Here is a 22,443-nt window from a genome sequence, read left to right on the forward strand (position 1 = left end):
CTAGATCAGATGCTGGACTGGGACAGTCGGGTCCTATTTCATGCCAGTAAGTGGCAAGTTTTCAGTGTTACTGACCCCTGAGCAGCCCTCAGTCTAATATCTGGATTACTTACCCAATTTCAAAGTAGCCCAGCACACCATTTAAAAAGAAAAGAAAAAAAAAACAATGAAATAAAGGCATACAAAACAAGGTGGAAGCTGCTCTTCAGCTGATAAACTTCAGCCTAGGCTCTTTAAAGTCTCCGAAAGTTTGGATCTGAACCAAACACTGAGACCTTCTGAAGACAGTGCCCTACATGTGCACTCAGTGCCTACCACAGTCAATGCCAGAGAGAGAGAAGACTTTTTGGAATATTGCCATACTGAAGATTAATAATTGATTAATAAACAGCACAGGTATTCTGAGAATCAGTATTCAAAAAAATTCAGTATATGTAGAGGAGAAAGGAGAGTAAGGATGGAAGTAGTTTTCCTTAAGAACTGTTTTTAAATTTATATCCTTCCCACATCAGGTAAAAACCTCATCCTTCTGAAAACTGCAGGAGTACAAGATTCAGCTCCGAAGAGCCCAGGGGTGAAGGCACTCAACCTGCCATGTGGGAAAACCACCCTTGCGCGCCTATGAACTACCTGAGCTACTATTTTTCAACTGTTACATCTGCACTAAGGCAAAAGGAAATCCCTATGAACATGTTTTCAGCAGTTCTGGGTAGGTTATAATGACAACAGTCACCAAAGTAGAGCCAATATTTGCTGAGGGCTATCACTCAGCTAAGTCATGTTATAAACCAAGGAAAAAGCTGTTGTACCCCCAGATAATGGTACCAGCTGGCACATCCTGCAAATGATTAACTCTTTAATGGTATCAAGAGAAGCAAAAAGTTTCCAGGAAACAAAGGCTTGGATTAACACTCAATTTAATATTTCTCAAATTCAGATGTCTCTATCTGAGGTAGCCCAGTATACGTTCAGTGCAGAGAAAAGGCACTTCTAGTTTGCAACTTTCTGACCTGTTTTGGGCATCTCCCTTGAGATGAACACACCTGGAAGCACTTCAAGAGAATGTAGGTTAAAGTCAGATCCAAGCATCTCACACTGTTGAGACCCAGATGCATCATGCAATTCCCAGTCTCAGCGTCTGAGTGGGTACTGTGGGAAATCCAATTTCATGCCACTATGTCAGTATTGTATAGAACGAGTATCTGCCAGAAGAAAACTGGTGCAGTTTAGAAATACAGAGAGGACAAAGGACTGCAAAACTGTAAAATCCCCCATCTCTCATGCTACATGCTTTGGAAGTCATCTTCTCCTACGATGTGTTGGACCAGCAGGAAGTCTCTAGGTGTTGTTCACTCGATAAATAACAGTTTTTGTTATTAAGGCAATTAAGGCATTCACAGTCAACATGTTCCATACTCATCATTATCATTTCCATTTAAAAAAAGAAAGAAAAAAAAGGAAAAATAGAGTATCTACTTTTTCTTTATGGCAAAGCTCAGGAGTGACAGATGATCCATCAGTTTATCTGCTGATTTTTAATGACAGCATTTTGCATTCATTATTCCCTACTTAAATCACTCTTTTAAAAAAAGAGGAATAACTTATTTCCTCCCCTTGTCACTGAAGAAATTAAATGGTACACCATTAAGAAGACTGCTTATCTGACAAAAAGAGACACCAGCCATGCATTTAAAAAAACCAGCCTAGAAGAAAATTGCCTAAAAGGGAGACAGAAAATAGGAATTTCTATCTCCAAATATCTCCACTATCCGTTCACTGCTGAGATCAATAACTTCTAGAGTTAAACCTAGGCAATGAAAAATCCTAAGAGAAAAGACGAAATATTTCTTTTTGATTGTGCAGTACTGAGTGGACCCTTGGCTAAAGGGCTAAAATGTGTTAAGCATCTTGGTGATGCAAGACAGCCTTGATCTTAGCTGACAGTAACAAGGATATTTGTTTGGGGAAGAAGGGATTTTCAGCAGGGCTATACAAGACGAACCAGTCTCAGCCCGGCAGCTGTAGGAGCACAGCACAATATGGTATCAGAAAGAGCACAGTGCTCACAGTCCTGCTGTCGCAGATCAGCCTAACTGAGTCTTAGCAAACATCAGGGAGGATTTGCATTTGCCTGTCTTCAGCTCAGGGCTGCTCACAATCTAAGCATAGGCTAAGAACCCCCTCCAAAACACAGTGTCTTCAGATGACACCTACAGAAGAGCAAACCCCAACAACAAAGCTATCCTACAAGATGCCCTCACTTCATGCAACTTGGGAGTGCCATGCCTTGCTAAGCTTTTGAGCCCTGCAGGCCCAAGAACGTTAAAAAAAAAAAAAAATCAAAACATGCTCATTAATTAGACCAATAAAAAAAGGAATTTTTGCAAGATCAAGCTATTGGCAGTTGGTTTTTAGGAAAGCTTTTTTGCTAAAGGTTTAGCGATTTGCCTTAATAACTGCAATATTTCACAGCAAACTCCTTAACAAGTACCCTGGGAAAATCCACGTGGACCAAATTGTACAGAAAAAACAGAGTTAGCTTTCAAGTATCTGCATGCAAGATCCCATAGGCAATATGTCTGAGTTCATTATAAAATGGTGGCCTACATTTTCAGCCATGGGACTAGGGGGACATAACTCTTCTCTTTTTACAGCCCCAGCCATACAAGCTGATGCACAGTCCTGAGGAAAGCTGTTCCCTTGAACTGGGAAGCCACAGTGGTCAAACGTGTTCCCCAGTATTTTGCCTCTTGAGAGGCCAAGGGCTCTCCTAATGACCAGTGCTTACTGAAGGGTACATCTCATCTCTCCAGGCTTTCTTGGTGCTAGATGCCCTCTGGATCCATACACCCTTCAGATACCCTGGAGAGCTAGGGAGCTTGCAAAGGTGTCCCAGCTTACAGATTCATCCCACTAATGAACGTGTGAGGGCTCCGAGCTCAAATCCAGCTGAACATTCTTCTCAAGGAAACGCTGAGGTTTAAAAAGAAATGAGCAAAAAAAAATCACATGCTGACTCTCACAGAAGAATCCGCCAATTTCCAGTCAGCTTACTTTTATTTTATTCAAGTTACATTATAGGCTTCAAAAAAAAGTTAGCTTATGGGCACAGGTGAGGAATATTTTGGGAAAATGAGTGGAAAATACTAACTAAAAGTAAAAGTTAATTTCTGCAAAGTTAATGCTGGGATGTTTTATAATGTACAAGGTAATCAAATCTCTCTTTATTTGGTACAAGGTAATCAAATAAATCAAAGAAAAATACTTAATATTTGCCTGCCTAGCAACAGCACCTCCTAACAACAAAATGAGCTTAAATTTTGGCTAAATGCCTAAAGGAGTTGTTAGTTTTTGTACTTTAATGCACTGGCTGTTAAGTAAGCAAGTCAACACATTTCCAGTGGAATTCTGAATGTCCACAGGAGGCTCCATGGCCAAGGAAACTCATGAATCAGTAAAGGTGGGAATTAAACATACCTCAAATATAGGCTTCCCAATTTTACATTCATTCATTAATTTCTTGCACTTCACTTCTAGTATATCAAAAACCAATCCAATTATGGACCTTAAATCTGTGTACAGTTGATGAAAGTAAATTCCTTAGCAACATTTCCAATGTACTGTGAAAGGTTCTGTAGCACAAGAGAGTTCAATTTCTGATTTCTACAACATTTTCAGATGTGACACACTAATGCTTCTCATTATATACAACATGGCTTACCATCAAGACTTATTTTTTCAGCACAGTGCTCTCTCTAATTGCTGACTCTGAGTACCTCTTTTATCATTACAATTGGCATCAACAGAACCAAGGTAGGTACTTAAAACCAAGTATGTACTTAAGTGGCACCCTACCTAACGATGCTCTTCAGAATCTAGACTTAAGTTTGCCAAAAGAATAGGTTTTTAAACTGTGAGTGTATTAATAAGAAGGAGATTTACGTAAGAATCAGCTTACGCCTTTGTGGCATAAAGCTTTTGATCACCTCTTTTCTTTCCCCCTAGACTTTCCGTAAGGCTCATTGCAACTTTCCCATCACCTAGGTGAGGTTAGACATCTAAAGGTGCTGCATGGAAACCTAAAGATGTGCAGAACTCACATTTATAAGATGAACTCTGGCAAAGAATTGTGTTTCCTGAGTACTCTGATCAGTATACACCTCAGATGAGGCTTCTCTAAGCTATCAAGGGAGAAAAAAAAGCTGTTAACTAAGTTGTAAAAACAACCTCCCAAAATCCTATATTTTCGCTCCTGTTCTTTGAATCGGAGGATCTGTTACGAGAGCGATGGGTTCAGCAGCCAAGCTTACTTGGGCTTTATCATTCAGTCTTGAGCTGTTAGTTAAGCATAGCTGGAATGTGTGCATGTATCTCCGTGGCAGTGGAGTAAAGCTTCAGAAATTTTCTAGAACTGTTCAGCTTTTTGCCATGGGCCTCCTATAGTAACTCACGTGCAATCATTCACATGAACATTACTACATATTGCATAGGAAATAACAGACAGTAGACTGGTAGAGATTCAGAGAAGCCCACTGACTCTTGAATATGTCATCACTCCCCTTGGCATCCAATATGGGAAAAGTATGCAAGCACCAATGGATGAATAACTATTTGAACAGCCAGGCACTCATCAGCATGCATTTGAAATTTGCTCACAGCCTTCCTGCTATATTCTTGCAGTCCTAATTATGCAGACTACCCTACCCTGAAATTAAACTTTGCCAACTGTTACATCAATATTAAGATTCACATGTAGGAATGATGTACCCGGAATGAAGCTAATTAGGTCAAATTAAAAAACAAGACTCGTTTCAGAATGATTAGGCCCATCTTTCAAAAGAAAGATCATTCAAAATGGCTGGATTTAGTCTGATCTAAAGACTTTAGTCCTCAGGAACACCAGCAGGTTTTGGATCAGGTTCTGTGGACCAGGCTTGTGAAGAGCTTATGTCACTTCTTGGCATGTTCATTGCTGCACCAAGGAAGAAACCAACAGGCCAGTGAGTTCCATTGATTTTTTTTTTTTTAATCATTAGCTCAAATTATATTCAAAAGCATAGTCAGATATTAAAAAATAGCTTCCATTTTCTTTATACTTCCTAAACTGTCAATAAAGAGAAAGGAGATCAAAATCAAAAGGGCTTAAATTCTAGGCTCAAAATTTTCCTGTCAAAACACTTCCAGAAGTAGGCACCAACCTTGTGAAAAAAAGTTTTCATCCACAAACGCAGGTGATAAACATGTGCCTGATTTATCAAGTGAGTTCAGGGAATTAGAATTGGCTCTTTTGAGCCAAGAATTAAAATCAGGGGATGAACATAACCAGCCGGCCAAACACGCATGTTCCCTTTCTCATGCTATAATCCTCTACTTGTCAGCATTTTCCTCCCTTTGCTTCTGAAAAGGTAGAGGACAGCCTTAATATTTCTCAGCACACTTCTTTCTATGCATAAGAAACTTTGTCATCTTCTCAGTTTGAGTTATATAATTCCTCTGTCCCTTACTGAGGGGATACCCTACATATAGCCCAAGTTTGATGCTTCTCATAACACAGTACCTATCCTCTGCAAAGACAGTTTGCAATCAGAGGGCATACCAATGTATTTATTAAGGTATAAACGAGCTTTCTAAGCATAATGCAACTTTTGTAAGCTAAAAAGTGACTTTTCTCATTTTTCTCCCAGCGTATGCCCATTGGACAAACACAAATACACTACCCTGGCAGAAGGAATTTTCTGGCATATTTCTCTGGATTTACGCAGAACATTTTAGTAGCATAGCAAGTTAACAGACCTTTAGTAGCATTAGTTTTCTAAGTCTTCTTCATGCTTCCATTTGGACTGCATCATCTTACTCCACAGGTGAACACTGCTGAGTTCTTCCCAAAAGGAGTTACGCATTTTTCAAATTTTGGAAGAAAATAGTACATTTACCTTGTCGGGGTTCCTTGCTGCACTGCTCAACAGCTCTTTTCACCTGCCAAACGTGTATTTGTTCAAAAAGATATCCTTGGGCCATAATAAAGGTACCATACCAGCGCAGCAAGGATGGAATAAGAAGAGTCACTGAGTTACTATCTTCTTGGTCTGGTGAACTGGGGCCAGAAAGCAATTATCTGGTCTACCAGTCGGTAATCCTTGTGACCCATCTCTACTGGAGACTTTGCCAAAGCAGCAGTGAGTCTAAGTAAGAGGAAGAAACACCCATCTGAAAAAGCTGGCTGGCCAGGAGAGGATTCATGTGGTTACTGGCCTACTAGGCTCCCTACAGAAGAGGGATAGACAATTTCATTGTTCCTAGCCTCAAACAAAAAAAAAAAAAATTCAGGAATTATATATTCCCGTTTGATCCTAGAACCACAGCTTTCTACACTAAGTGGTCCCTCCTACTGCTGTTAATTTATCTATTATTTTTATGTCCTTTCTAAGCTATTGTGAGAGGTCAGTGCTTTTATTTTACAGAAACATTTCCAAACAGGCTTGGGTTCTTTTATACACAGAGGCATACATGTAAAGAATAAAGGTTAGTTAAAATTCTTGCAACTCAGGTTTTCTTTGTGACTCTGTTGAGTCATTTATGTTTGGTGTGGATGCTTCTCACTGGAACACTCTTTACACAAAGAACAAACTCCATCGCTCATAATAGAGGTCAAAACCTTAAAACTGGCGCATTAAGGATAAAATCCCCTTTACCAATGGCTCAAGAGACAGTGCTGTCTTGGGGTCTGGCCAAAGGCCAGAGAATGAACTCTTGCAGGAACTGAAGGCCATTTCCATTCTACATTCAAAGCACATTTCTTTGCCCGTGACACCTCTGACCTAAGCAAAACGACAAGTGCAGAAGAACTGGAGGGAAACGCCCAAGCCAGTACGCTATCCTGCACACACAGTTTTTCCTCGCATGACAGAGCAGATGTTACTCAGTGACTTCCCCAGTATTAGGATGCCCTGGCCCTGAATTTGGGGGCTTGGTGTCATCCTTTCTCTGAGGAGCAGCTTTAGCCCCTGCATGAACAAGGCTGGCAAGTGGGAGCCTGCAAATAATGTGTAAATCTTGCCCCAGCTCAGCCCTCCCCAGACCCATTTCCTCCCACGGAGTGATCCTGTTTTCTCCAGGGTCTTTGACAAAGCTCCCTCTCACTCACTCTCTCTTTTTTTTTTTTTTTTTTAATAAGAAAAACTTTCCTTTTCAAAGATCCAAATATGGCTTTCCTGGTGAAAGAAGAGCCCAAGTATAAGGAAGGATGGGAGCCTGCAGGAGTCCAACTGCTTCACTTATATCAGATGAGGCTGGCATAGGGAGCTGACAGCCATCAGCTTTCCCTTCCCCATCTCTGTGGCTTTTTCCCCAGCTCTCCTCTATTGGCTTTCCCACATGCTTTATGCATCTCCTTGTGCTTCTTTGCTCCCTTTGCTCCTCTTACTCGTTCACTTTTCTTTAGCCCTGTGGGAACTTAATGGCATCCAGCCCACCGCCTCTCCATGGGCCCAAAATAAGACAGAACAAGGTTGGCTGTCTCTAGCAGCTACTGCTCTTTTGTTTAGGAGCAACACGTGAAATTGATCTTCTGCCAGTCAACTGTTGCTGCTGATGGCACTTTACATGCTCAATGTCCTGGGGCCAAGCAAGTTCCTCTGGCAGTAAGCACATCCGCAAGTGCTTCACTGCATGTCCTGGTGCCTTCCGCACTGTAGTTAACAGCACGCTGCTGTGTGCTACAGCAGGATGCAGCCACCCATACCTGTAGGCTGATCTATCTTACGGAAACAACGAAACTCCTCATTCCAGCTTCAGCAAACCGCGCACTGTAGTGACCAAGAGCATGGATGCTCCACATGCAACCAAGCTGCTAAAGGAGTCAATCAACCTGAAGTGGAGCAGGCTCTGTTTTGGAGACAGTGGGAACCTCTGCACTGCAGTGCAGTTTCTTCATGGTGTATGAGCTTGGATGCCGCATGGGGCCCAAATTAATAAGCCATTCTGGAGCCCAGAGTGCTGGGGAATTCAGTGCAGAAACACCACCACAATGCCATGAGAAACAGTCCAAATCTGGCAGAGCCACAGCTGAAATAAAGCTAGGAAGCCCCCTCGGACCCAAGGGGTTCCAAGAGGGTTTATTGCCCTCGATAAGCTGGGGGACTGGAATACCTTGTGGGAAAAATGGTATTTCCAACAATAAAGGGATTATAGTAAATCAAGGCTGTCAGTTAAGATGAGAAGGGAGAGGAGAGAATCTCAGCTCTTATTTTTGAGACATATGCACAGCTTTAAAAACCAAGCAATATAACATTTTTGCTCAGTTGATCATCAGCTCCAATAACATGTATCTACATTTGCTAAACATAAACACACATCTTAACTGGCAGCCAACTTTATATATTTCTTTTGAGTGATATTTCTAGTTCAAGACGTATTCCCAAGTGCAAAAAAAAGTGATTTATTTCAAAATTGGAGGATCGATTTATATACCTAAAAACACATGAGATAGCTGATTCTACCTTTTTAAAGACATATATCACAGAATCACAGAATATATATATATATATATACACACACATACACACACACACACGTATGTATATGAACACAGCACAATTATGATTTTATAAAATCATTCAAATGATTTGAATTCTGTGAGCACCTTTCAAAACAGTAAACAAATGGAATGATCACTACGGACTCTTATCTTATTAATCAAGTTTAAAGTTAGATGACTTCAAATGCCAGATAGTGGAGCTAGCTTGCATCAATTAAAAAATACAAATTTACAGGCAACAAAAGAAATACTTCTTGATGAAAACTGAAACCCTCCCTATTTCTGCATTCTGAGTCTCCCTCATACAAGTTTAATTTATGCAGTGATAGATAACCTGAGAAATGGAAGCTGTATTATAGACAGGGAGACAAAATAATCCCAAAGTGAGAAGAACCAGTTTGGTCTCAGTAACACTATACTCAGCGCTGCAGGTAAGATCAATTTCATTAACTTTGCTAGTTAGCACAAATATAACCTTTCTGATTAAAGTAATAGTTTGTCAGAGAATTAAACTCTCCTCCCCTGGGTAAAAAAATGATATAATTTAATGACAACTTTCCTGAGTAAGGAAAATGATCTCTTCATAGTCTCCCTTTTAAAGCTGAGTTGCAACTTCCTGGTCTAAGTTTTTGCGCTTGTGACATCTTGTCACTCCAGAGCCACAGGTTCAGGTCTCATTAAAATTTTATTCTTTCCTTCAGCTTTCTAGGGGAGAAATCGAGCACCATGAAACATGTCATATTGTGGGGACTTTCAGCTGAGACAGTAGAAACCCAGCTCTCACTCACCAACAATTTGAAATAACCTAGTCCTATAAAATGCTGAATCACTTTGGCAAAGTCCTAATATCCCATTCCTCTGCGTGTCGGCATTGAGCAATGGGCCAAAACCAGACCATGTTCTTGGAGCATTTTTTCTAAGGTCTCTCACACTGGCCCTACTGCAGCATAATTTGCGGCTATATTCCCAAGGTGCTTGCAGATATGTCTGAGGCGCAAAGGACAAAAAACTTGCAAGGCTCAATCCATCTTCTGATGAATACAGTGGAAAAAGCAGTCACGGTCTTTACAAGAATAGGATCAGTTTTCTGGACACTACAAAGGATTTGTGTTTGGTAGACTCCCAAATTTTTGCCTTCTATGTATTTCAAAAGTATTTTTGCAACAATTCTATGTTCAGCCCTAGACCTCAGGATAAGATCCCAATCCTTCACAAACAGTTCTTCTGTGCAGGAGGCTGAAATCATTCAATTTTTATCTAAGCCCACCAGCCTTGACTTTCTCTGCTCCTTGCAAGAAGTGCTCTGCACTCATTACAGAAATCCATAAAGATCCTTTCCTAAGGAATGGAAGTACCCAGTCCCAGCGGTCTGTATAACACAATGGTATTTGTGCTTGAAGTAGAAACTGTCTTTTTGAAACAAAGCACCCTTTTGATTCAGCTAGCCCTACCAAAGGGCGATTCAGAGAGTCCTGCTCCAAGGAGAGAATACAAGAGAGAATGAACGCACAAGGCAACAATCAATCACCTTGCTCAGTGTGCTACCAAAAGAGTCCTTTGAGATGACAGCAATAAGGGCAAAGGGAGACTCCACGCAGATCAGAACAGACGTGTGCATACACACTTGTGTGTGTTTGTTAAAAAAAAAAATCTCTTTTCTTCATGCTCTTTGTTCAACTATATTATCAAAAAGAGGTTTTAAATACAAGCTTACAAGACTAGTAAAGAGGTGAATTTATAAATGTATTCTTAACAAAACACACTCTGGAAAGCTTTAATCTATGAATTGTGACAACCCTGGACAAAATGGATTTTTAATAGAATATAATGTAAACTGCCTGAAACATTGTGATAAGGGTTTTTTTGTTTTTTTTTTTTTTAAAGGATTGCACAAAAAAGGCATGATGCACTCTGCATGAAAGGAGGAAAGGTCTTAACTTAAAACATTTTAATGAACACTCAATTTGCATGAGAAAACATGAGAAATGGAGACGAAAAACTCAGGATAACGATAACACTGCAGAGGGGAGAAGGAGAAAGATTAGAAAAGTAAGCAAATTTCAAAAGGCTCCAGAAGATAACACTAGCTAAAAGGAACGAAGGCTGGATCATGAATGTGTTACAGTCGACAGCCGCTGTTCTCCTTGCAGGCAGTGTCTGGCTCGACGGCTCTTTGTGGCTCTTATCAGCATCACACGCTGGGGAAGAAAGAGCAGCTGCAGTGCGAGCAGCAGAGAACAGATCTCTAAGCTAAGGGCATCGCAGATAACCACCAAGATTTCGGCAAGCACCGCTCTGACTCGCGGAGCTGCTCACTTTCCCCAAACCTCCCCAACAGCCGCAAGGTGGGCTGCCGGGGCTCTCCGCACGACTGCAGAGCGGAGCTGAGGGTGGTGGCAAGCTCAGCAGCCTCTTCCTCCGGGCAGGCTCCCTGCTTCCTCTGGGCTCGGAGGCTCAGTCCCAGCTTGCCCTGCCTCTACGAGCATAATACTGCCAAGTCAGCAGAATTAAAATGACTTCTAAGAGAGAACATGGGCTCCCCTGAGGTAGGAACTATTCTGTTTACTAATAGTTTCTGCTCGACAATGAAAGAGATTGATCCTGCGCTCCCACTCATACATAAACTGCCTTTAATGAAGCTACTTGAATTACTAAAAGGAGGAATGGATGAATCTGGTCCAGTGACAGTTTTGCTACATTGACCTTAACAGAAGCAAGTTCAAGTCCCTATTGATTTAAACAAAGCAGTAGAATTCTCACATAAACTTTTAATGTTCTTCAAAAGAAACAAGAATGCCACCATTATGACCAAAAAAGCAAATTAAAATAAAGATCAAAGTTAAATATTTACTCTGAGCACTACAATATTTGCAAATCTGGAAACGATCTTTCAGCAGTTTCTATTTGCATACTTTAATTAATCCAAAAATATTACAACTAAGCTCACAATGGAAAAGGTCAAAGTATTAATTAACTTGAGATTCGTTGCTTTTGTGCAATTTAACAGTTCAACACAAAGCAAAAATCGGTTTTAATAAAAACTAAGTTACTGTGACAGGTATAATTTCATGGATTAGTGAAACCACACACAAGGCAATAAGTTTCAGTGTTCTCCTTGTTTTTTGTCTAACTTTAAAAAAAATCATAACTTAGTTTCTATAGACAGAGTCCTCTGTAGCACCAAGTGACCTTAAGTCTTCCTGTAACCTCAGCATTCCACTTTCAAATTGATGTCTTTCCACATTGCTCCAAATAGGATAGAGGTCACGGCTGTTTTAGCAGAAAACCCAACCACAACATTCAGTCGAGAGCAGATCCTGCGTGACCACCTAGGTCAGCTGTCTGGAGCAACCCAAGCTGAGATTCCACTGCCAGGGTCGTCGTGTGTTGACGCACGGCAGCGGGACAAGGGCTGTGGTTCCCCTCCGCTGGCCAAGGTCCCCCCGCTAACGGGGCTCACCGGCATCTTTAACTGCTTTCTGAGGAACTGGGAAATCTTGCTGAAAGACCAAGGATTCGGAGACAAAGCAGACAGTGCCAAATGCAGCTGCGAGAGCTCTGAATTATCACTATAATAGCCCTTGAAACCCCAGCAAAAAAACGATGAAGGAGGGCTAGAATTTCCTATGGCCACAAATTCAGATTTACAACTTTTACAAATGTGTTTAGGAAACAAGAGGAGACTTTTTCTTTCTTTGTTTTCATGGGGAGGAATTCAGTGAAGCAGCTAATGAACTGAAATATCTTCCTGACGCTCCATGCCAGAAAGCTCTGTACCCCTTGACTTAACTAGGGACACAGAGCCCAGGAATCACCTCCCTTCACATCATGCATTTACAATGCAAATATTTGCATCTGAGTTAGTCACCTCCAGCCTCTGCATCTTCACTGGAGAGAAAGAGGCATTTTTCACTTGCTGTTCACAGGCCTGCCTCACCTTACCAGTGCCTACGTCTCCCTGTTGCTGAAAAGGGAACCCGCAGTAAGTAAACAGCTTACGCTTCAACACACCTATCACAGGTATCCAAAATTAAGTGGGATTAATTTGTTCCTCTAATACAGCTTCAGAAACCAAATAGGAAACTGAGTGGAAATGCACTTTGCACTCCTAACCTTCAGCAAAAATCTTCTCAGGTCTACACTATCACTAACACCATTTTTCCTCCCTTGAAAGAGCTTTCAGAAAAGGATGGATGCAGAAAGAAGGCTCCTGAAATTAAAGTTTTGACATAAAGTTTTGTGGTTCCCTAATTATGATACAATTTCAAACTAAATGTGTGCATAGTGCACTTTAAGTGTAGAGTAACTGCACGATAATGGAGAGAAATTGCTTGTATTGAAAAATACGTAATTTTGACTAACAATGTAAATTTCTCATTACTTTTGATATAGCTTGCTGGAGCATTGCCACGATAAACACACACAGCGTTCATGAGACATTTCACAGACACTCATAGGTGTTTTGCAGCAATAATGAATAACACTTAATAGCCATTACCTTTACAGCTTTTCAAATAAAGGAGACAGCACTGTCCCATGTTGCTCTCAATTATTCTTCCTATTTCTCTATTTTAATCCATTTCTTCTTGTTAGCTCTTTGGCAACGGGAATTCTCCCACTGCCTGAAGGTGCAAGAAAAGCACACGTGAGCCAGGACCAGTTCACTGCCTCCAGCTTAATTAGATCATCTACTTCTGAAGCTCCAAAGCGAAACATAAGAAAAGAAAGCTCTTGGCAGATCACCTACAGCTTTTCCAAGGAAGTCGAGAAGGATAAAACACCGTACTAAAAGAGCGACGCCATTTATTAATGGAGCCAGCGTGTGTCTTGCGTGGCATTTCAGCAATGGTTAATGCACGAAAGTGCTCGGCTGCCTACCTGTTCTCTGCAGTTGGATCGTTGTGCACACATGTGATAATGGCAGTGGTCCTCTCGCTGTCCGTTTCCTCCTGGATCCCCCACTGGTCTGCATCACTGACTCTGACGTCCGATATCTTCACACCTGGGGCCGTCTTAATTCTGTTGGGGAACAACAGGGATTGCTTTAGTTACGGACTTCATAAAAATAGATCCGGAGAGGGAAACAGGGAAGATGAGAGAGGAAATATTCCCTCTCGCATCAATAATAAACTGATACATTGCAACTGTAAGTCACTCTGCTTTCAAAATATAAAACTGGTCCAATTATTTTAAAGAGATGAAGTATGAGTTCCATTATGCGCAAAGCTGGTTAATTTTCAGCTTGAACAATGTGGAGAGAATAAGAATGTTTTCTGCTTCAGTGGCACCCGTTTGATATAAATGAAATAGATGTGACTAAGCGTAAGTTGATTTAATTTGCTGTGTCTGTCCTGCATTTAAGACAGAAAACCAGAGCACTGTGGTATAAAATGGATCCTTCTGCTTGTCAACCTTTGGGAGCAAGGTGCCTCTAAATACTACGTGCACGGGAAAAAAAGAGTACTCCATTGGTCAAAGACCATAACACAGGAAGGAAAAGGAGTATGTTATCATAGAGCCTGGACTGAGGGACCAAAACAATTTTGCAGTTGCACTGAGACCTATCAAATCGGGCTTGTTACCTATTGGTTACATGACTCTAAAACTCTGCTGCTGAAACTCATATGATGCCAACGTGGAAAACCTTAATTTCCTAAGCACAGGTAGAGTCTAAAAGCAGTTCAGTAGATGGAAAATGTTTTTTGCCATTTGTTTAAAGAAATAAGTATTTTGCCATTTGCTAAAAAATAGTAAGAAGTCCATGCTGCAGCGGGGCTCCTCCGCATTAGGAACAGATTGCCAAGGAAAGGGAAACAAACTGCCTTAACAGCAGCGACTTCGTTTGTGCAGCTTGAGTCCTGAAACAAGGCTGGGATTTCTACAGGAGAGCTGCAAACATGCCTGGAGAACAATTAGGCTGAAAGCAACTGCTGTAGCACTGCCTTCACCACTACTGTGACTTAATTAATTGAAAGCAAAGCCAAGAGGGACCTCTTAGTTGTATGGTGGAACGAAACAGCACTGCTGAGACTTGAAGCGTTACTTAACAGTGAATTGTGATGGATTTGCCCTGATGCCTCGTGGCCGGTCGGTGCTCACATTACACTGCTAAAAATTTCCTTTAAGTTCTAGCCGACTTCTTGGTTTTGGATCAAAGCACCTGCAAGACTCAACGGGTGGTCTTCTCCCCTCAGATGGAATTAATTCACCCTGCTTTTATGATGCCCTTATTTTTCCCTGTAAGGTTTTATTGACTTGACAGACCAAATTCATGCCTGGCATAACCAATCTGAAAAGAAAAAGTTTCCTGCAGGGAGAGAATTTTACTTGATATTTTTCTAACTGTTTCCTTCATGTTTCTCCACTGACATTCATATCTCCAAACAACATGCCACAAAGCTCATGTGCACCTTTCTTATCATCTCTTCCTCCTTTTTCAGAGGAACATTAATTTATTTTGTACTAATTACACTAGACCAAATCCTTCCTGCAAGGCCCACCTTTTCTCTTACACACATCTACGCGGCTTCCTTTCAAACTGACTTATAATTTACATGACATAGAGACTCAGGCCTTCAGGCAAAGGGTTCAATGATTTTTTTAGATTTAGTCAACCATTCTTGAAAAAAATTATCTGAGTTTGATTAAGAAAAAAAACAACTTTTTAAGTTGTTCCCAGACAAAATTACACCTTTTGACAAATTTGCCTCGCCGCCACCCCCCTCAATTTCCCAAGTTTTTCTTGCCAACATGTCTGCAAACTTCTACCCTAGAATTCCACCCAAGTCAAGGCCTTGACTAATTAAAGGTATTTGGGCAGGAGATGCAGGGGGGACAGGACAGCTGGATTTCATCCATGATTTTACAATTCATCAGCCTTTTTCCATCTGTCAGAAGCTTATGTCCTCCTACACAGCTCTTGCACTACAAATATCTTAACTCCACAGCATTTGCTTTCTTCTACTCTGATCTGAATCTACCAGGTCAGTTTACCCAAGGGGATGCAAAGCCACCACCCCCAGTTCACTGCCACATGGGAGCAGACTTTAACCTTGCAGGGTCCCCTGCTCAGCTTCCCCCTCCACAGATGCTGAAGCTGCTGCTTCTCTTCACCTCCATCCACTGGTTCCCCCCAAAGACTAAGGGTAAGGATGCAACAGCCTCAAATATCCACATCTATCCACATGCTCACAAACACGCACCCTTCCCTGCTCCTTCTATCCAGTCCTGGGGTACCAAGGAGATGGGATAAAAATGCTTGAGGAAGAAGAGAGAGCATGGTTTATTCAGGAGATCATTTCAATCAGAGAAAGGAGACACGCAGCAAGAGTTTCCAGAGGTCAAACACGTGCAGATCCCGCAGATACAGGGTGACCTCTGCCATCACCACCCTGAGTTGTTCCTGACCTTTCCTAACCTTCCTCAAACATGCTGCACTCGCTAACACCAGCATACCTCCCAGTCTAATCCACCGACTGGCATCTATCCCTCCTGGCCAGGAAGCTTTGACGTTTCTTCTCTTGCGCCCAAGTACAGCCGTAACGCTGGTTTTGCCCATCTGGGCAGCAAATGAGGCTCTCCTGGTGCTCATCCTCTTGGCTCATTGCTTGGCTCCTCCTCCAGGGCGCTGTCCCTTAACAGGAGGCCTTCTGGTTTTTAGCAGTGCTGTCTTGGTGCCTGTGCCTATAGATTTCCCTTGCTGTGTATTTACTGTCTTGCTGGGTTAGCATCATGTGAACATCACATACTCTGCTTCCCAGCTACATTTTCCAAAAACATCTCAGAACACTGCATTTCAGGAAAATTTCCAGTCTAATCCCCTGCAACGCATCTGCCCTGGTGGGCTGAGACAAGATGTTATTTTGCATTTTTGGATATCAGGAGAGCCAGGAAGGCTGAAAGAAGGAAGAAACTGAATTCAGCTTCTCACTTAGAAAAAGTCAAGAAATTCAAATCAAACCAGCCTTACATATGGAAGGTTTGAGCCTACTATTCTTCAGATAAGTGATTCGTATCTTTAAATCTATCCCCAAGCTCCAGAGGCACAAAAAATGTGTTAAGTGTTGATGAATCAGGCTATGAAAAAAGAATAGGAAATTCCTACCAGAGCCAACGTTAAGTGGAGAAAGGATGGTGAATGATTAGCGTGCGAGTCCAAGAGCTGGGTATGCGGCCCTGCTCTATGCCAGGTTTCATTTACACGCTTGGGTGGATCACTTAGTTTTCTTCTACCTCCCTTTCCCAAATACAAAATATTGGAAGTGCTGCTCTTCCATCTCCTAGGGAGTTGTAAGGATAAATACAACCGAATGAAAAAAGTCGGACATCCTTAAATTTACCACCTGACAAAAACTGTGCCATTTCTAGGCTTGAAAACATTGAAACGATCCTACTGAAATATTTTACAGAAATATGGTCAAAAAAGTAACTGTTACCACTAAGATGGCTTAAATTCTTTTTTATAAGTAAAGCTAATTATGAAATAAAAAAGAAAAGGGGGAACAAAGAATACCTTTCCAGTTCATGCCAGTCAACAGGAAATTTGGCAAAACTGCCATATTTCCACAAAATATTTTTCTTTCAAGACACAATTTTCAGGCAGACAATTGTCCTGTTAAGAGGTGGACACCCTCCTTCCAAATATCACAGATTAGGTGGCATTCTGATAGCGCAACTAGCAAAGAAGGAACCGGGACAGATGACTAGGGATCGAGCTCACCCAAAGCTCGCCTGCCACAGCCCCCAATACGGCCCACGGCCACGTGCCTGGCCTTTCGTGCAGCTTCGGCCGGGATCTTAAGAGGAGGTAGTGGGGCAGGGGGGTGGGAAACGTCGAAGCTATTTGAAGCAAGGCATCAATAAAATAACAGCTTCCCGAGTGAATTTAGTCCTGTTCTCCAGCTATAAATGCAGAATAGAGGGAGCTGATTTCAATTTAGACTCCAGAATACATTTGGTATCCCCAGCAGTGTTATTTTCCTGAGCAGTGTGTCCTCCATTTACTGGGGAATATAAAGCTGCAAACATGATAGACTGAATGGAGTGGGAAAGCAGAAGCGTCCCCAGCTTGTCAACTTGGAGCAAGAAAAAAATATTCTAAAATGCAGTCCCAGCCTTAAATGTATGCGACCCCATGAATTTGGCAGCTCTAAACCTTTTCGCTCAATTACAACAACAAAAGGAAAGGAGAAGGTACAAGTTAATCACCAGGGCTGGGAAGATAACTTAAGGGCTGCAAGGGGGATTTAAACAGCCTAGCACTTAAGGGAAGAGGTGCAGGGACTTCCACTGCCTCCCATTCAATTAGCTACAAAAACTGAAAAGTAAATGCTTGCTTGCAATACCCCACCAGCAACAACTCCCAGCAGCAGTAATTGGAAAGGAAAAATCTTCACCAAAAGAACTTTAAAATAGAAACAGAAGGAAAAGATGTTTAAGCAAATAAACCAGGAATGTGCTCACAGCAGATGGAACATGCTCAAACTGATGAGAAAGGAGACTTTTTCAGAGTTATTTTAGAAATCCTCTTATCTCCTCCCCCTCCTCCTCTTCCTTGTGAGGGGGAAAAACATGATCTGAACTCAATTCAATGTGAGTGATGTACTAATAATAATGGTCATGATAATAAATTTCAATTGTAATTTCCAAAAATCCCAGTATTTAGCCTTCAACATGCATTTTAGCTCAATTAAACATATATATATATATCCTTCCCTTAGAGGAAATCCAAGCTATAGGCCAGTTTAGCGTCTTGCCTAAAATTAGTGTCTTGCTGCAGAGCAAGAATTTGGACCAATACATCCTGATTCCCAGGCTTATACTTTGGCTAGACACCCCTACCCATCTTTAAGACTAAACTGGAGCAAAGTCTAGTAATTCTGAGTCCTTACAGAGCATTTTACATATCTGAAAAATTGCACAAACAGCAAGCAATTAGTTCTGAACAAGGTCCCTGGGGAGTTTCTTGTTAAAATACATGTGTTTTAAGCTACATTAAGCCAAGCACTATAAATTAAAATAATCACTGAATTCAGACATAACATCTAGGGAATTTGGGGGTATGGGTGAGTCAGGCAACTTTTTCTGTACAGGAAGGGAAGAGCAGGAAGTAAGTGAGTGAAGCTTGCTGGGAGATATAAGGAGAAGACAGTATGTGATTCATAGATGCCACATCCAAACGTATTAACGGCACTTGGAGGGAGAACAGAGTCAGAGTTCACGGGCAGCGAGGGTACAGAAAGCAAAACCGTTCGGGAACACTGCTGAAGCAGATGGAGGGCTGAGGGGGGAGCAGAGCTCCCCCAGCAGAGACAACCGCTCCCTCCTCCTTGTCCCTGAAAGCTCCCCAGGCAGAACTGTCTACGGAGAAGCCAGCAGCGTACGGGAAACGAGGAGATGCAGCCAAAGTCACCTAGGAAACACCTGACAGAACCAGGAATTAAATCTAGAGCCACCAAGGAACATCTTTGATACCTTCAGCATAAAATCACCCTGCTCTCTCCTGCTCCGACTTTAGACCCACTAGAGACAGCGGGTCCCACGACGCTCCGGTAAGCTGCACTGCGTCTGGCGATGTGGGAAAATCTGTTTTCTGATGTTGTTTATTTACAGCATGTGTGAATTAAGAGTGCCCCACCTATGAGATGATCATCCTGCATATGCTCGCCCCTGTCAGGGAAGCCAGGATGTACTGCAGCTCATGGCATCCGGCCCTAAATCTTCACAAGCTAAGCAAGTATTTATTTTCTAAAGTACTTTTCCAAGAACCTCATTAATTTCTTTGTTCTTTTATATTTTAAAAGACTTGTCACAGATTTATGTTCAAACCAGTTCCCCATCAAATTCTCCTTAAAATAGCAACACTAGACCAGCTGTGTTTGTCTCAGTGCTTCACCATAAAGTAAAGTTCTTTTTCTAAGCATGTAAAATACACATCAAAATAATACAAAGACTCTGGGATAAACCAAGCCCCCTCCAAAAGGACATGAGTGTAGAAGCACAAATAAATCTTATAAGTAAAATCATATAATCATATAAGTAAAACAAGCAGCCTACAAAGCCCAATGGAGAGCTGAAGATAGATGGCAGACAGATGGCAATGCGGAGCAGAAGGCAACTGCAACGCATCAAATAACAGGAAACCCCCCCCAAAAAAAGGATTTGAGTAACAACATCAGGGGAAAAAAATAAATGACCTGGGCGTATTCCCAGTGGCAATAGGTGTTAACAGTAGAACAAGGTGGGAGCTGATGGAGGGACAAAAAGTCAGTGTTGGCCTGTAGGGAGAGAAAGAGCTCAACTTGCAAAGCAAACTAGAGTTTCACATCAGATTTGACCTCCACATTTCATCCAGGCTAAAAGCAACTCCAGTCACTGCCCCTTCATTGCAAGTCCAGCGCATAATTAGCCCAATTTTGTTTTCAAAACAAGACATGGATTTGTTTTGCTCTCCTGTCTTGGCCTTATCCCATCCCACTGAAACACCTCCACACTGCAGGGCCAAAAGCTTTCTGAGCTGCCACTGGTCTCGAGAAACGCCCTTGCTGCAGCTCACCACCTCAGCACTCCCTCACATTTAAACGTTATCAGGAAATTTGCCTTTCCTCCCTCTGGTATACCTCAATTTCTCTCTGCATCTGCTATTTTTATACAACCTTTTGTAGATGTCTTAATCAACCCTGTCAAGCATATGGGGATGCAGTTGCGATGAAAGCAGTTATTACTGGTTTGTATCAGAATATCTCTATCCAATGCAGGCTGAACGAAGAAAGTCAATGCCAAAACACTGAGCAGGACAAGGCAAGACAGAAGAGGTATAGTGATCACCATAACGCGAGGCAGGAACAAAGCTGCTTAGTAAATATAATGGCTAACAAAAGAAAAAAGACCAATAGCTCAGAGAATAGAAAAACTGTTTGCAATTGCGGAGGGGGAGTAACGCTAAAGATGTAGAATGATACAATTATCACTCTTCTACCCTAAGAGGTAAAGCTATCAACCTATTTTTTCAGCCCACCAAATGCTTCCAAATATGCTAAGCATCATGCTCACTAGCATATTGGATTTTGAATAATGAAAAGCGTAAACAGGATTTTAATTTGGATTCTGACAGTAAAGTACTTTCCATGAGATAAATTAACTATTAAGGAAGACAAATTAACACAACCTACCCTTGAGTATGATGGCTTATGATTTTGAGGAAGCTTTTACAGAAGCATGATCAAAATAAGGCAGGATGAAAAACAGGAGGTGATGATGGGGGGAGTATTTTATCAAAATTCCCCCTTCTTTCTTTTGAGTGCAAGTATGACTTGTATAAAAAAAAGCACGGCAGATTTTTTTCAAGAGCCTCCCATATTTCCCAAAAATGTCTAAATATAAACAAGAAACTGATGAATTTTTTAGTCATTTTTTAATTTTGAAGTTAAATTTTAAATCTGTGTATCGAGGTCAGAAAAGGAGGTGTCACCCCTTATGAACTTTTTTGAAGGAGAAGATGTCTCAGAAATGTTTTCTAAATAGAAGATTATATTCACAATACGAGCAAAGAGGATGTGAACGCCTTCAAAGCCATCTAACATTATCCTATATTTCCACAGCCAGTGGAAAATTTCCAATTTTTGCCAGAATTTTAAGGGAAAGAAGATATTTTAAAATGTTGTCTTCATATTGAGCAGGAATTCCATTCTTTAATCAGATCTTCCCCCTACTCAGGTAAGCAAATAAAGCTTAAAAAAAAAGTCAGCAAAATACAGTGGAAAGACATCCTGAATGACTTGAAATTAAAGCTATTAATTGTATACTTATTTATTCCAGGCACAAACCAGACCTGTTTATATGGGTTTGCACCACTGCTAGAGAAAACTGAGAAACTCTGAAGTCTTATGCAGTATGAGATCAAAATGTCATCTCCTGCCGCAAACACTGTTTTCTTTAAAATATGTCAACAGAGGAATTTTGTCATTTTGTCAGGCACCAGAGCAGGAGACCTTGCTCTAATTCCATCAGCTCAGTCTGTTAACCATTTAGCTGTTTAGGGAACTTCAACATGGGAATAAGGGTGTTTACTCACCTTGGCAAGGAAATTCATCCGTGGAGAAAAGAATTACTACTACTGCGGAGATGCTGTGCATTTGTGCAGTTAATCTTTGTGCACATACTGCATTTCAATATATTCCTGTAATTTCCCAGTGGGTCCTAAAAACTGTGGATCAAAGAGTTCCTTAGCAATTGTCATTTTTCTTAATAAAACTACTGCCAACTCTAGAGTTTCTCATTTTCAGTCCACCTGAAAACATCCTTGGGCCTTTGATGTACAAATGACTCATTATGTTATAAGCAAACGTAGCTCTAAGATCATGCTGAAACTCAACCAAACTCTTCACACCAAGAGAACAGGCTGATGCCTGGCTCACCAACCCCAGCATCCCACTAACAGGGCTCCAGTGACTCCTGCCACGCCAGCGCTGGGAGGTGGATTGGGTCTTGTCCTTTGCCTGCCTACAGAGCAGAAAACACTGCCCAAAATTTGCAAATAAGCACACAGTTTCTAATACTTGCCTGACACTTTACCCTTTCAAAGTATTCAATAACATTAACTAACCGTTATTATTATTGATCAAAAGGAGACAGTGAGTCTACCTGTAACTCTAAATGATCCTTGTGCTACCAAACAACCTCATAACATCCCTTTCTCAGTAGCGTGCACAACCGGCTGACAACTCTGCCTCTACGGAAAAAGAAGAATTTTCTCTCTCCCACTGCTGCAGTTCAGTTAGCTGAGTTATGATGTGTTGATTATTATTCAAAGAGCTCCAGAGTGCCTGCTGTCATGCCCCCCCCCCCCCCGACATCTCCAAGAACTGAAGTATGTGCCCTCTTTTGTCCAGCACAACAATCCATGGTCT

The 22,443-nt window shown here is 41.4% G+C and overlaps 1 protein-coding gene across 6 annotated transcripts in view; it reads right to left on the reverse strand.

Moving 5' to 3' along the window:
• TMEM132B (transmembrane protein 132B) overlaps positions 1-22,443 on the reverse strand; it is a 266,859-nt gene that overhangs the window by 138,775 nt on the left and 105,641 nt on the right. For all 6 annotated transcript variants that reach the window (XM_068911179.1, XM_009666647.2, XM_068911180.1 and 3 more), the window contains exon 3: positions 13,415-13,555. In XM_068911179.1, the coding sequence (XP_068767280.1) occupies positions 13,415-13,555 (141 nt within the window). The remainder of the gene's footprint in view (positions 1-13,414; positions 13,556-22,443) is intronic.

The sequence above is a fragment of the Struthio camelus genome, chromosome 17 (genome assembly GCF_040807025.1).
Source record: "Struthio camelus isolate bStrCam1 chromosome 17, bStrCam1.hap1, whole genome shotgun sequence".
Taxonomy (NCBI): Eukaryota; Metazoa; Chordata; class Aves; order Struthioniformes; family Struthionidae; genus Struthio; species Struthio camelus.